This window comes from Crassostrea angulata, chromosome 9 (genome assembly GCF_025612915.1).
Source record: "Crassostrea angulata isolate pt1a10 chromosome 9, ASM2561291v2, whole genome shotgun sequence".
NCBI classification, from domain to species: domain Eukaryota; kingdom Metazoa; phylum Mollusca; class Bivalvia; order Ostreida; family Ostreidae; genus Magallana; species Magallana angulata.
The window spans coordinates 25,946,275-25,962,947 of NC_069119.1; the positions used below are offsets into that span (position 1 = coordinate 25,946,275).

The window sequence follows — 16,673 nt, forward strand, 5'->3', positions numbered from 1 at the left end:
CCGCTGACAAGAGTTAGTTCTTGAAAATAATCGATAAATTCGATGTAATGTACGCTGAAGCATTTTTTTAAAGGAAACTTATTTATAAATACCTAAGAAATAGTCAGATTTTAAATAGTACGAACAATTTAGACGTTTTTTTGCAGTCGTATGTATTCCTACGCCAGAGTTCAATATAGTCTCATTCAACCATCGGATGTCTCCGTACATCTCCGACAAGCAGAGATTCAGTCTATATTTAGTGGTCGCATCATCAAGCTATCACGTGACCTTGTATCTCTTACTTGTCGGAGATTAACGGAGACAGCCGAGCATCTGGTTGAACGAGACTAGAGTTTATTATTGGTTTGATCCATACACTTTTTGAAATATTTCAAATACCGATACATAGTTTGATGAAATCAATTCTATTTTTAAATATTACACAAAATGATTCTCGAAATTCTTGTCGGAAAAGTCCGAGGATCCATATCATAAAAATGTGCGTAATTCAAATAGAGATTATAAACTACTTGCCAAGCTAAGTAACGTATCGTTGATTTTAAGATAAATAATAATCGATAAAATCAACTACCGTCAGTACTTCAGTACCTTGATTAAACATTGACCTTATTTAGCGTTGGTATGCTGCAATGTTTGCTATACATATGGATTCGTCACCCGCGTGAATCACCAAGCAATTAACTGTTTACATCTAATTCTACTAAAAATCATTTACTAGTAATTCATTGTCCGATAAAACTGAGTAAAAGTGGGAATTCATTATAATTATTGTCGACTATTGACGTTTTAAAAAGTGAAATCCAGTATACCATTTTGAGAGGGTTACTATCATAATGGTAACTGCAACAACTTGGAAGCTTGTTGTATTTCTGTGCATGGATATGGAATGCATTTATTAAGATTGCCCTGGTTTAGTTTCAATCGATCAAGATATATATATATATATATATATATATATATATATATATATATATATATATATATATATATATATATATATATATATATATATATATATATATTTGGCTCTGTATTCTTTTTAGTGCATTGGTGGAAATCGGTGTCCGCTAAATCAAGTACACCGTCAAATGCAAAATATATAAGTAGATAAATAGGTACATTCAGAAATGCACTAATTCAAATCCATTCTAACTTAATGAAAATTCATATTCCGCCAAATATAGTACGTTTACAGAATTAACTGGTAATATTTTCATCTACATATTGTGTCCTAAATACCGCAAAATATCCTAAAATTCTCGAAACTGGTCAGAAGAAAAAGAAAGAAAACGGGTCAAAAAACACTATTTCGATATCAAACATACTGGAAAGTGCAAAAATAGATATAGATTACTAAAGACTTTATTGTGTTTGGTCTTTATTTGACTAATACGCTGCAAGTCTTAGTTAACGCCTACTATTCAGGTCATTTTTCTTTAATTGACATTCCAAAAGCTTTAGAAGCAAACATTGCAAATCATTATAGTCACAGCCAAGGCCTCCGACCCCTAGGTAAGTTTCAAAATTGTTTGCATTAGTTAAGGTTAATGCAGATTCATGAAAATCGGGGCACCCTTTTTAAAAATGCAAACAGTGAAAGTCAAATATAAATTATATCAAACTCTGTTCTGAATTAACGTAATTAATGTAAGGCTTGCATAGCAATTACGTGTTCATGTGAATAACGCATGATAACCATATCCTTAACAGTTGGAAGAAATCTAATTATTCAGCATTCTGTATATCCAATAATACATTTAGCACCGTAGTTTTTTTTTATTGAAATCCAATAAAAAGGCGAGTCTGGCTAATGTACTAAGTGACGTTGTCAGTGTTTCCGATTTGTATGAGTATATATATAATTGGCTGAGAACATCCTCATTTAGGTTGATTTTTCATTTTGTCGCAGACGTTAACATTTCTATTTCATTTCTCTTTTGTCCTGCTTTTGGATCACCACTGTCAACTGATTTACGTGTTTTCTCTTTCTTTTGTTTAACAAAAATTATTCTTAGTTATCAATGGACCGGAATAATGTGAGAGTTTGAGGCTGGACAAGGGATGCACAAATGACCGAAGCAGAAATGGATCTGTTGTTAAGTCATTTATACGGAGCTCTATACTTGTTCATAAGTTTAGCCTCTATTCTTATGAATGGGATTTTGATCATCCTTCTAGTCAGACAAAAATCGAGAAACACTTTCGCTGTTCTTCTACTTGGGCTGTGCAGTGTGGATTTTTTCATGTCTGCCTCGGGAACATTCATCACAGGTCTTGCTTATCTTGTCGGTTCTTATCTTCTCCGTTTTCCAGTCTGCCAAGTCCAAGGGGTTGTAATGACATTTTCGGGATTGTCGCAGATCGCTGTTCTTTCCTCCATCTCGTTTACTCGTTACGTCATAATCACCAACCCGAACTTTAAACTGCGGGCATGTCATGCCCGAAGGATATTATATGGATGCTATGGGTACTGCCTTGCTGTAGCTCTTTGTCCAGTTTTAGGATGGAATACATACCTGCCAAATGAAGCCGGAGTGTCTTGCGAGCCAGTATGGGACAGCAATTCGCGAGGGGACAGGTCCTTCAACATATTCATGATTGTGACCTGTTTCCTTTTCCCGCTTCTTATCATCTGTGTATCGTACTCAAAGATCATCTTAGCGGTAAGGCTGTTTTTTAAAAGACAACTTAAGGAAATTATAGAACCACTTTAACAAGACCTTGGACTTTCACACGGATGTAACCATCTATTTCTTGCGTCAGAACAAGTTAAAATGGCGCTGGTTTCAAGCGAAATATACACCGATTGCGTAGTTTTTGCTCAAAAACCAGACAAATCCTGTTGATTTCAAAGAGCCATGGCTGAGTGGCCTACAATGAAATAGACAAGTCTACGTCACAATGCCCTTTGACTCAACTACCCAAGGTCCAAGTTCTTGTTAAAATGGTTCTAATTATTTGCCAATATAATGTCCTCATAATTATGTTCTCTATTTGTTTGTTGCTAATCGATTTTGTTGTTTTTCATTTAATTTGATAATGAACTTATTGCACGAATACTACTGTAGGCGACTTACACTGTAAATATCCAGTATTGCAGACTAAAAGTTTTATTTATGCATGTACAAAAAGCTTGTCAAAAAAAGTATATGCAATACAGTTATGTTGACCCGATATTTGGATATATATTTACAACATTATGACAAAAAAGGCTTTAGACTATGAAGGAAACGGACTGCCTAGATCATTTAAATCTATTTTGTGCAGAATATTTGAAAAAATAATAATAAAACATAACTGCTTTAAATTTAAACATTCAAACAATCGTTACAGAAAAAAACCTGTCATATTTTTTGAAAACGTAGCAAATTAGATGGTCAAACGCTTTAATACAATATCTTTTGAACGCTCTCATTTAATTTATGTCAAATTAGATATTAAGATATTATCCTCTTTAATACTGTTTTTGCATCATTTTCAGGTAAAAAGACAATCAAAACTCCATACTCGCAGCAGGAAATTACATGTCAGCTACACGATCTTGATCATGATAGGTAATTTTTAATTATTTTGTTGCAAATGACATTAGACTGGCGAATTATTTCTATATAAAAGCCTCACAAGAGGCTTATGAAAGAGCACACAACTGTACTCTTCATTATTTTCTGCAACACAGTAACAATAATCAATATCGCCAGTGTCGTCCATTTTGGTTTTAGCTAATATTTAATAACTATCTTGACCGACGGATGTCCAAAAAAGAAAAGGAAACCAAAAACACCCGAATAACCGTGGTGTTAATTGACCTAAATGACGAAGCTATATATTATTACGTAAAATCAAGAAGAAAATCAGATATCTTTCACACAAATAAAAATAAATTTTCAATTCATGAAATCATTCTCCTTCCTCCTCGAGTTGCATACACTTCCTAAAATATTATTTTCAGTGGCGTATAGTGACATCGAATCCCATTTTAGTTTGAAGAAATGTCTCTTGAACTTTGGCAATTTGAAAAGTGGTCGAAAATGGATAAAATATCACAAAATGCACAAAAATTACTAGTTCAACAAAAAATTACTATTTTAGACTGTAGAAATGATATTTGCTTATAAAAATCAAGAGACTGATACATGAAGAAAAATCTTTTGAAAAGAAAGGAAGAAGGGGTAGTGGTAAAAAGGCCAGGGTTGTAAAAATATTTTAATTATCCTCTTCTTGAATTCTGTCTCTTTTACTCGACTAATCCTGTGCAAGTAGGTTTAATCTAGTATATTATATGACTACAAAAAAAACGAACGCAAAAGAGGTCGCAAAATTAAAATCTTGGTCGAAAAAGCATTGTCAGCGCAAACAAAGATGTGTGAGAAACATCAATGTCATTAGTGTCATCAAAGCTAGATTTATCGTTAGATACATGTAGCTTCACATGAAGATGAATCAACAATGATATCCTTTAATTCAAACAATATTCTATTATGCGATAGATCACATAAACGGTGGGATAGCAGGCATTGCCTACATAAATCCTGTCCGATATACAATGATACCCTTCACATAAATATCATATTAAGAAGTTAAGGATAAATCTGAAGGTTAATTTGTTGACCACAAAGGATAAAATTCACAGGATGAAGCTGACTGTGTCATTCACTCAACTAAATGTTAACTAAAAGGTCTGGAAAGGTGACTGAAATGCAGAGGTATGCCATTCAGTCATATTTCGTTTACCTACCAGTCATATTTCGGTTACCATTCAGTCATATTTCGGTTACCTACCAGTCATATTTCGGTTACCTACCAGTCATATTTCGGTTACCTTTCAGTCATATTTCGGTTACATTTCAGACATATTTCGGTTACCTTTCAGTCATATTTCGGTTACCTACCAGTCATATTTCGGTTACCTTTCAGTCATATTTCGGTTACCTTTCAGTCATATTTCGGTTACCTTTCAGACATATTTCAGTTTCCTGAATGACAGAGCTTCATCCTGTGATAAAAAGTGATAATTACTTTGCCGAGAATTATTCCGTTCGTCAATTATATATAATAAACATTCATTGTACGTATAGCAGGCATCAACCCTAGCATCACGGGCTTTACATGTATTTAGATTATTTATTTTACTAAATATGAAAAAAGGGACAAACAAGGATAATAATAATGTTTCCCAATATTTTCACCCGTCAGATTTATACCTATTTTTTTTTGGTCTGATACTAATGTTAAGTTTAAAAAAATCTAATATTTTTTTTAAACGCTGATTTCCTATATTTTCATATAGAGCTCTCTTTTTTAAGGAGATTAATACAGTCTAAAAAATGGTCACGACCATCTAGTTGTCTTAGACAATAAAATGCTACTTACTCTTGGTGTTTCATACGGATAATGGTTGCGACCAGAGAAATATATTAATACGTGTGGATATTTTTCTTCAATGATCGCCAAATTAAGAGCATGTACATGTGTATGAAAGAAAAATTTCAAGAAAAATATATGATTAATATGTACATGTATATCTGAATCTCCTTTTTTTTCACTTACCAATGAAAGATAAGCAAATATAGTTACGAAAACTGTCAATATGGACGTTACACAAAAGAAACGGCCATCTCTTCCAATTAATAATTAACTACTTGGAAGTCCGTGGTCAAATCGTTCAAGTGGAGAGTTCGTGCTCTCAATTATGCAATGCTTACATTTTCCAAGGCCAGTCTGTAATCACACTACAAATCGATCTTGTAATGAACAGACTTTTTTGGAATATTTAATTAATCCTACAATTAATGAAAATTTCACAGATATTAGTAATGAATCATTCTTTGGAAATTAAGAGAAGATCAAATACGGTCAGGTTCAAATCTATCATAAATGAAGCCTTTTCATGCTTTATTTGATTTGATCCCTTTATCCCCCCCACCCCCACCCCCACCCCCCTCGACCGTATTTGATCATCTTATAAAACTCAGAGAACGGTTCTAAATTTTTCCTTAAATAATTCATACAATGTCAACGTCAAACGTACATGTGTAAAACTAGAAACCGGCTATCGATGCAAACATAATACCTTAATATAGGCGTTCAAATAAACGTTACAGTTGAGATTTTTCTATGAAATAAACAAAACAAAAGTCATTTGAATGCACTTTTAAATAATAAAAAGAATGTATAGACTAACGAATTCACTTAAACTAGTTTGATCGCCATATGGCAAAGAAAATACTTATTTGATTTAAATGAGATAAATATCAAAATCTCTAATTTTCTGTATTCAGGTTTAATCTTTATATATATTTTAATCAAATTAAGATGCATCAAATTTTTGTTTTATTCCTGTAAGCACATACATGTATCTTCTTTTCCACGAACCAGCGAACTGCAAATATACGTGATTTGTTTATAATGAATTAAGGTTGAATGATTTTAAAATTTGTTCATTGCAGCCTTTTTTCTGTTGTCCTGGGCTCCTTACACTATTTACGCTGTACATCAAATGACAACGAATACACTGTCTATGGGTTATAAAACCGTTAGTGTACCTGGGCTATTCGCCAAGTCGTCCGCCATGTGGAACCCACTCATTTACTTTCTGCGCGATTCTGAGTTCCGGAAAATGTGTCGGCAACGTTGTGGATTCTACAATTTTTTCTTCGCCAAACGAAGATCGGTTAACCTTACCAGAAAGGATACAACTCTTCAAACTTTGGTATCTTCCCCGGATAGGAAGTCCCAAGTGTAAATTGGTGCTTGTTTTATTTTTCATGTTTATAAGCTTAATCAGTTTTTTGGTACTTTTTCCCGATCTCACGTCTCAAGTGTAAATTGGTGCTTGTTTTTTCATGTTTATAAGCTTACGATCAGTTTTTTTCTCTTCAGATTTTTATGCTTACGATCAGTTTTTTGGTATCTTCTCCCGATCAGGAGTCTTAGGTGTAAATTGGTGCTTGTTTTTTTTTTCATGTTTATAAACCTACGACCAGGTTCTTGTTATCTTCTCCGAATCGAGAGTCTCTAGTGTAAATTGGTGCTTTTTTTCAGTTTTTTAAGCTTACGATTAGTTTTTCAGTATGATCTTCTCCCGATCGGGAGTCTTAGGTGTAAATTGGTGCTTGTTTATTTCATGTTTATAAGCTTACAATAAGGTTTTGTTGAGTCAAGAATTACATATGTACATATTTTTCATATTTTATCAAATTTTGAAATGATATTCGTTATCTCTAGCCATCTAACAACATCTTGGGTTTGTTATAATTGTCATTTTCTCAAATTTAAGATGTGTGAATAATTTTGTTCATTTCATGTATTATATTAATAATTAATTAGCTTCATCATTTAAACCAACAACTTGATGAGCATAATTGATCTTAACTGAATTCTAACTGAATATACATTACCTAGCAAATTCAGTTCATGGTCTTAAGGTACTCGTAAATAACACGACGAAATGAGATGTCTGGATCTGTGTCTGTCTTCAGTGTGTAGTGATCGCAAGAATGACATGTCTTAATATGATCGTAAGTATGTCAATGAAATTGAAAACACTTTCTTATCGTGATTGTAAGATTGTCAACAAAATATGAATAAATTTTATAGTAAATGAACCTCTATTATCATGATTAATAGATTGATATGGTATGCGAAACGTGTTTTTTATTATTCTTTTTTTATTTTTTTTATTTTTTTTTTTTTGCACTGGATAAGTACAGTAAAAAGTCCATAGATATAAAAAAATAAACCTTTGCCTAGATAGTATATGGCAACTTTTTAATTGATTAACATTGCCTAAAAGGTGAGATATTTTAATTCAGAATTTTATTCAGACAGGTACATATAGTTATTTCCCACGGGTTATAAAGATTGTCTATCGGATTTTGAAATCTTTCAGAATTTTTGTTTAAATTCCATCGGAATTAAAAATCCTGTAGGAAGCTCTTTTATTTCAATAGTACATTTTTCAGATCCTATAGGGTTTTTTTCATTCGGGATATAAATCCCGTAGGAAAAAGTTTTCAAAGGTAGATATCTCATCTGACAGGCTGACGGTGGAATCAATATCAATAACAATTGACTAATACAAACATGTATATACCCTCTATTCATTGGTCTATTTTTTGTAGTATATGAATGAATTTTCATGAAAAGAAAGCATCGTTAGCGGGTGCAAACAAGCCACATTGGCACTGGCATAATTATTGGACATAGTGTGTTGAATAACACTGGTTTATAGGGTTTTTTTTCAACAAGATTAAAAAAAACTGTGATTTAATTAATTAGGTAAAGGTACCGGCTTTAAGCCGGCTTATCGTTAGGTGAAAATAAATAGTATGTGTCATCTAGATATCGTAGCTGATTCATTACGTGTACATTGTTGTAAAAGTTTAGTTGTCCGGGCGCACTTACAATTCTTATCATAGGCACTACGTATACACCCAGTGACCACTCATGCAAGCAAAAATCAGTAAATAGCTCAAAATTAATACATTTCAAACAAATTTTAGATACTAAAACTCAACGAAAAGTATGGGAACATAATTGTGACAACCATTACCTTTTAAAATTCAATGAGGCTCGATAGTATATAAATTAACCATCAGAACTACCTAGAATTTTTTGGTTATGTTTTATTTATCTATAAACTTTTATCTAGTAAAAAAATAAAAATATATTTTACTTTTTAAATTTGATTTTTTCCCCCTTTATTTTTTATATAGAGCTCTTCTTCTAAACAAGATCAATACAGTCTAAATACAGCAACGACCATCGAGTCCGCTTAACGTTTGTGTAAAGTTTTGATTTAAAGACCCGATTTACATGACAGAAACATTATTCATTATAATTAATACAATAAATCAACGAGTACTCGTATAACGGTTAAAAAAAATAGCATTAAAGTATATCAGCTTTAAAATTTTGGCCTTTTTCTTTATACAAGACTCTTCACCCAAAAAATGGTTACTTATGTCTAAAATTTTCCACGACCATCAAACCCTCTAAAGGTGGTATAGGACACCTCCATGTTTTGACGTACTTCCTATAGAAATAAACAATAAAGTCTAGTATAACTTTACAAATGTTTTCTTTTCCAAAAATGTTACCTAACAGCAAAGCGCAATTGATCAGAGCGTAATTTACGAATCTGCAAATTATGAGGAGGAATCCTGCTGTGGCTTTTAAATTTTTGCCTTTCCAAAGAATTTGAAAAACGTATGTTTTGGTCGAATATTGTAAAATTGTAAAATAAGGTATTTTGTAAATAGGTTATTTTATATGGTCTAAATTGTTCAAGCCGTTACCTATGACCGAAACTTGATTGGGCTTCTGGAGAAACTCAAAACTTTTTACTTTGCAATCGCCATTTTATATGGTATTAATTGTTCAAGCCGTTACCTATGACCGAAACTTAATTGGGCTTCTGGAGAAACTCAAAACTCGGCATTAGAATATTAAACAACGCTTTAATGGTTTTAAAAAATATTTCCAACGAACAAAACCCATTCAATTTTGCATCTTTGTATGTTCATTTTTTCATAAAATGCACTTCTTTGGCATTTTGTGGTCTAACAAAATGTACGTCTTTAGATTACGAAACACAATCTTAAATCATTGGTTCTACAAGCCATTTTATTAAGTTAAGTTCCCATGATCACGTATAAAAAACAATTGACTATCCATGTAAACCCGAACTCTAAGTATTTTGACGGTTCTGCCGTCGTCATGAATAAAAGCTGGTTTACAACACAGTGAAAAAGTACTAAGTTTTAACTAGTGTTTTAGTTTCGGATCGTCGCTTGGGGGCATCATTCCACCCAATTGCGATGATGGAAACTGTCATCTCAGCCCAGACGGAATGTACACAGAGAATTCTTCTAATCAGGTAGGATGATATACAGGTATCAAAACAAAACCAATTTATTGTGTGCTAAAATTTGTCTGTGATTGTGATAAGGTTTATTTAGACCAAATTTGGACCAGCTTAGCTTGTTGAGGAATGATATAACTGTAGAAAGTGAATATACGCAGAAAACTAGTTTGATCTGACTTAAGGTTTCTCCACCCTCGATGTTTTTATGGTTTAATCTGTGTAATTTTTGTTTAAATTTGATGATTAATATGCAAACAATCAAATTAAAGTTAAATATTGGTATGTTGCAAATATTTTGTTCATGCTGTAGGAGCTAACACAAGTACACTATCAGGACAGTTAGAGCAACGACTGCTCTCTTATCAAACATCACATTTATTTTAACTAATTTCGATATAATAAAGCAATTTTTAAAAGAAATTAATCGCAATCCTTCATTTTAAATATTTTAACATTTTAAGGCCATTTAAAATTGCCAGTATGAAAGCTATCACATTTACAGTGCATTTTGATACGATTTTTCAACCATGAATAAGTACAGTTTCGCAACATAAAACGTCTATATCTTTTGAAATAATGGTTCAAACTCACTGAAAATTGGTACATTTGTAATTCATTATATATCCTATCGAAATCTGCAAAGAAATGTTTACCTTGCCTGGTAAAAAACTTATGAATTGTGGTCTCTGTCAAGTTTGCCTATATACGGTTTTATCAGTTTTTCATTGAATTCAGCGATTACTCTCTATGAATTGTTAAACATTGGTGTCATTTCACTTTACATAGCTTAAAATGTGTTAAACACAAGTATAAATCAAGAAATATTGGCAAAACTATGCACCACATAACACTATTATTATAACCGATAACGATAAAATATTCCGGATTGCTCACAATGACGTCACACGACAATCGAAAGACCTTAAACACACAGAGTTGAATTTTAATTTTCATTGTAGGGAAATAGACACTATTGAAGGAAATATCCTTTACAATAACTTCATATGACGAAAGATATTACTTATCATGCAAGTTTATTTTGTTAGAATTTTAACCGATTGGTTGAGGTACATGGAGAACCTTTAGACCTATTCATCATATGGAAAGGATTATAGAGTTTCTGATCCAAGAGACAGTGTTCTTCATAATGTACAAACCTGATCTATAGTTCACTGATCTTACACTATCCAGATAGCAGCAAGTTAGGGCCGTTTGACGAAAACGACATATTTTATTTAGTTATTTATTTGCTGATCTATAGTTTACATGTACATATCGAACAATATCCAACCAGCAATAAACCACATATTCAATCTATTAAGTTTGCTGACCTATAGTTCTTATGTACATATCGAACAATATCAAACAAGCAATAACTTGGGAGTGTTTGACGATAACCACATGTGTCTAATGAAGTTTACTGATCTAACATCAACCAGTTGGAGGTCTTTTTAAGATACCAAACAAAACGTTAGCTTAATCTCTTCGATCATGATTTGTGGAAATGGTGTGAAAATATTGTGTGCTGACGTATGACTGATGTCAGAGGTTATTTATTCAATTATCAAGTTATAATAGAACTATTTTATTTGTATAGTTCATTAACTTTTAAGTTTATTGACCATAGCTTCAATAATATTTGTGTTGTGATTAGTTAAATATATTAGAACCATTTTTAACAGGAGCTTGGACTTTGGGTAGTTGTGTCAAACAGCAACGTGACGTAGACTTGTTTATTTCATTGCTGGCCACTCAGCCATGGCTCTTTGAAATCAACAAGATTTGTCTTGCTTTTTAGCTAAGACCACGCAATCAGTGTATATTTCGCTTGAAACCAACGTCATTATTAAATTGTTTTGACGCAAGAAATAGATAGTTACGTCTTATTGAAAGTCCAAGGCCTTGTTAAAATGGTTCTACAAACCTAATGACTTCGGTAATTCAGGATATTACTATAAGATACATGTATATAACAGTGAACTTTAAGATTATATACTCTCTTTATTACATTTATTATGCATATTGATGAAATACCTTCAGATTAGCTTAACAGTATAGTACATTGCTTTAATTAGCAGAATCCTATTCACTAAAGAATGACAACTCGTATATATTATTTACACATAAAATATAAATATATTTTTATAATTTTTTTTTTTATTAATTTTGGAATAAGTGTTAAAGAGAAATACAACGTATCTTGAATTTGGAGCACATTAGTAGATTCGTTCTTTTACGGAGTAAATCTTCGATTCTGTCATTTTAATCAAACACAAGAATATTAACTTAAAAAAAACTGTGTATTTAATATTAAAGTTTTATTTGTAGTTCATAGATTTCTAAAAATGCTGCATAATGTGCTTCTCAAGATTTAAAGGGGCATGGTCAGGACTTTGGTCAAATTCTGTTTTTATGTTTTGATTATTTACAATGCTTAAGAAATGCATTTTTTATGATCAAATAAAATTTGAGAGTCATTCGTAGAGATATAAGCAAGATACAGGGCTCACAATTCAACCTATGTAAACAAGGCCCGTGCCCTGTTTTTGTTTACATAGGTTGAGTATACCTGTAAAAATCTTTTTCCAGCTTATTTTTCTATCTTTTTATTTATTTTTAGCATAGATAAACAGTTCGTAATGTTTAACGTATTCGTTTTAGGTTTAAAACTGACATTTTTACTTCAACGTTCAAAATGTAAACAAACGCTCTGTTTACATAGCGAAGAACTTCAAGATTTATATCTCGCTCATAACTTAACAAATGACACTCAAATTTCGGTTGCTTATTAAAAATGCCTTTCTGAAGCATTGTAAATATTGAAAAAGGAAAAAAAAATTAACCAAAATCGTGACCATGCCCCTTTAACTTGGATATTTTAATTTCTGGCGTTTGTTTAAGAATCTACAGTATATGTGAATAACTGTATCTTAAATGATTAGGGCCAGTTTGTAATACATGTATATACATTTTAGTGTCTTTAGTATGTCTGTGTATGGGATCAACTTTGGATCAAATCTACAGTCCAAATTCAAATGATGTATTGTTGGGGGGGGGGGGGGGGGGCGAGGTTAGCACTATCAAAAGAAATGAAAATCACATAAATATGCCAATATTCTAATATTTAATCGTACAATCGATAGAGTGAAAATCCTACAGGGAAAAGAAATCTCAGTAGAATTTCTATTAAAATCTTATTTGATTTATTATTGTAGATATTTACATGTACTCTTGTGTTAATGAATTAAGCAGCACGAGGCGCATTACGTGAGTGCTATGATTGATTGGCAGGTTGAGCCGAAAAATAAAATCAACTCCCACTGACAAAAAAACTGTGATTTAATTAAAATGATCTCCGTTGCTATTCTCTCTCTCTCTCTCTCTCTCTCTCTCTCTCTCTCTCTCTCTCTCTCTCTCTCTCTCTCTCTCTCTCTCTCTCGCTTTGATGAAACAAGTATTCAAGGGCATAAATTTTTATGCATGTTTGAATAAAAATAATTCATTCTTTTAATTTTCACAACACTGTGAATAGCTAGTTACTTCTTGGTACATTAATGTGTACATGTACTGTAGACATGACTCAACGGCCAAGTATTGTTTCAATTACTCAACAGTCAAGTAACGTTACTCTACGAAGTGGCACAACAACCAACAACTCTATAAAAATATTTAATAGACAAATTGATTTTTGTTGGATTTAATTTTTCATTCTGATACTGTATTTGTTTAATTTGAACAGACAAGGAGGCTAGTTTGATAATCTAACATACGACATCATGTGCGAATTTAGCCCCCCCCCCCCCTTTGTGAGATTTTCAAAGTTCTTTAATTCATATAATAAAATTACCGAAAATATGACTCAAAAAATCTCCTACCTATGGTTAACTTAAATATCCCTCAGATCCCTCCGAAAATTTTTCTTGAACCGCGCTTGGACATGAATACTCAGTAATATATATAAAAATTCTATATTCAAGCACTCTTCGTTTTTCAAATCACGTGATGTATGGAATGATGAAATGACGTAACATACAAGTACTGTATGACGCGATCATTTAAAGTCTGAAGGAAGGGGGCTTATGAACACTCAATACAACTTAACATATCACTCTTTATTTTTAATTCCTTATATTTGTAAATTCATTTCTTTGATCACAAATGAAATATCTACACGCCATGGTTCCATAACGTATTTTGACATAGTTAATTGTAAAAAATATTGTAAAATTCAATATTTACTTTAATATGTATATGTATTTTTCCTCTACATAAAATAAATATAGATAATCTATTCTTTTTTTTTTTTTTGAAAGCTAAAGTGTTTTAATGGTGTTTATTAAAAGTTTATTACAAGTTGTACTTCAACAAGCATTAGCATTGTACATTGCCTATGATCTGATGGCATTTTCACTATGATGCGCTAACTGGTTTCTTTTTATGTTACTATCGGAAAAAATATATTATTTTTTGGAGCAATAATTTTCATATCTGAATCAAGCTTAGTTTGAACTTATTTTATTAGAGTATATATATTCAACTTCATTAGGACATATACTTATCTTCCCCATTGATCTGAACCGAAATCTACATGTTTTGATAAGCAAGTGGTCAAGTGATTGGTTCTTAATTGCGTAATAAGTATCGGGCATCGGAGAAGCTGACTTTGTTAGAGTACAGGTTTTTAACTTCATTAGGAAATATGAATAACTTTCTTTAAGTCTTTTCTAGGTTTTCATACCTTAGTTGAAATCGTGTCTTATCGGCTTCTGTGTGTGAAAGAAATTTTTTTTTTGTACATGTCATGTTTGTAATTTAAACCTCACTCTTTCTTCACAAAAAAACATCTAATTGCTTCCACCGCAAGACTATGTATTTATCATGGGTACTGAACATTATTTGTACATGTGGGGAAAGTAGGCGGGTTTGTTTTGGTACGGGTGATTGGTTTTTACAATGATTGGCTATTTATATAGTAACAAGTACGCATGAGTGGAGATGTTATATAAGGGTGTGTATTTGGTAAATGAGCCATTCGAAGGCTCAGATTCTTAACTTAGTTCACGTATTAGAGATATTCCCACCCACCCAACCCTTGTTATGATATGTTATTTGTAATAATCGATGTGCTATCAGTATTAAAGTTATAATTTATCTTTTGTAGTTTGATGATTGTACATATGGATGGAGTTAAACGAGAGATTGATTGATCGAGTTGATTTACTGTGATTGGATTTGATAAGAAACAGAAAAAGAGAATTTATGTAATGTGGTTGAATAAAATCTGAGCGCTTCGCCTCCTATCCTATAATAATGTGTTGTTTTATATGGTAAACGATTTATGTTCGTTTGAGTGTAACGAACTAAGAACATAATTGTTCCCATTTACTACGATTTTTTATTCTGTTTTTTTTTTTCGCAGACTAGAATGTGAAGCAAGTCTATAGTTGGCGTTATTTATTCAAATGCTATTTGGTGCGGCATTCCTTTTCTGTGAAACCAGTGAATTGTTTCATAACCAATTAGTGAAAATTGCATAAATAGTGATATAGTTTTGTCATCTTCCGACGACAATAGCAGAAACAGTTTTAATTTTATTATTTTCTAGTACAAAACACAACAATATCATTTTAAGGATTCATGCTTCAAAAAAAAAAAACCCCGCTATAAAATCGTCATGCGTTTAAAACTATCCTTGTGACATCCTTTCATTTTAATACATGATTTTCTAGAATGTAAACAATGTTAAAGTCTTATTGATAGCTCTGAAATAAAAAAAAATGACAAAACACTAACATTCCTATTATTTATTCTTTATAATGATAAGACAGAACTTGCTTTCTATTAAAATGGACAAACTGCGTCATCCGGTTTGTGAAACCTTAGTCAGTATATAAGGACTCCTGTGAATCCTGAATACAGGTAAGGATGTATGTAACCGTTCTTTACACCATTTTCAATTTTGACATGGTCCCCAGACTTCAACTTCACAATGACTGTTCTGCTTATTTGACTTGTTGAGTTTGCGTTGTGCCCAGAAGACACATGAAGACTACCGACTGTTTTCTTGTTGACTTTCACGTGTAACCAGATTCCTGGAAAAGATAAGGAATCGACAACAAACATATAGGTTCCCGCCACAGGACACGTGAACACTCCCGTTCTGTCGTCATATCCGTTGCCATCATTTGTCAAGACTGCGTCATATTTTACTGTTTGTCCAGCTCCAAGCCTCAGTTCCTTTGATCTTAAAGCGACTGAAAAACTGACTTGCCGTAGAGTGTTCGAAGAATCTGGAATTACATCACACCAAACATGTTATATATATTATACGACATAAAGTAAACAATTAAAGACTTAATTTCAGATGAAAATTGATCTTTGATATATATTTACTTGAAGACAGTTCCATTAGTAGTTTTAGAGCTGAGGAATCCAGGGTTATCGTTCCTTTGGTATTGTCGAAGATCAACGATTTTATCAAATCAGATTCTGTCCGTTTGTCTGTCTGTACATCAATACTGCTGGGTTTCAGGCTCAGTACACCTATAGCTAACGTCGACGCAAACAGAAGGGCCAGTAGCATTTTTCTGAAATTCCAAATGAACAATGGCTAGGCTCATTTCTGTCGGTTTATATAAAAACAGATATGAACAACACCTGTCACACCATGCTATCATGCAATAACTACATTATTTTCTCATTTTACCTAACATAACAGCTTGAATGTGAAGACTATCATGCATTTTTTAGAACTAGAGTGGCTTTTTATTTAAAAACTATCAATTAATACAGACAATAACATTGT

The 16,673-nt window shown here is 32.3% G+C and overlaps 2 protein-coding genes across 2 annotated transcripts; one reads left to right on the forward strand and one right to left on the reverse strand.

The window, feature by feature from the left end:
- The first annotated feature begins 2,051 nt into the window (after positions 1 to 2,051).
- Positions 2,052 to 7,607, forward strand: LOC128163819 (pineal opsin-like). Its single transcript, XM_052827487.1, has 3 exons — positions 2,052 to 2,666; positions 3,485 to 3,557; positions 6,450 to 7,607. Exons 1-3 carry the CDS (start codon positions 2,073 to 2,075, stop codon positions 6,743 to 6,745), a joined length of 963 nt encoding a protein of 320 aa, XP_052683447.1. The 5' UTR covers positions 2,052 to 2,072; the 3' UTR covers positions 6,746 to 7,607.
- Positions 7,608 to 15,674: 8,067 nt separating this feature from the next.
- On the reverse strand, positions 15,675 to 16,456 carry LOC128164076 (C1q-related factor-like). Its single transcript, XM_052827806.1, has 2 exons — positions 16,262 to 16,456; positions 15,675 to 16,158 (listed from the first exon to the last, which is right to left on the reverse strand). The coding sequence occupies exons 1-2, from the start codon at positions 16,449 to 16,451 to the stop codon at positions 15,752 to 15,754; spliced, it is 597 nt and encodes a 198-aa protein (XP_052683766.1). The 5' UTR covers positions 16,452 to 16,456; the 3' UTR covers positions 15,675 to 15,751.
- Between the last annotated feature and the right edge of the window lie 217 nt (positions 16,457 to 16,673).

Bases quoted from the DNA above. Each gene is read 5' to 3' on its own strand.
- LOC128163819 (XM_052827487.1), top strand. From the start codon at position 2,073: ATGACCGAAGCAGAAATGGATCTGTTGTTAAGTCATTTATACGGAGCT. The intron at 2,667-3,484 runs GTAAGGCTGTTT...CATCATTTTCAG, and splicing joins ACTCAAAGATCATCTTAGCG to GTAAAAAGACAATCAAAACT. The intron at 3,558-6,449 runs GTAATTTTTAAT...TGTTCATTGCAG, and splicing joins CACGATCTTGATCATGATAG to CCTTTTTTCTGTTGTCCTGG.
- LOC128164076 (XM_052827806.1), bottom strand. From the start codon at position 16,451: ATGCTACTGGCCCTTCTGTTTGCGTCGACGTTAGCTATAGGTGTACTG. The intron at 16,159-16,261 runs GTAAATATATAT...ATGTAATTCCAG, and splicing joins ACTAATGGAACTGTCTTCAA to ATTCTTCGAACACTCTACGG.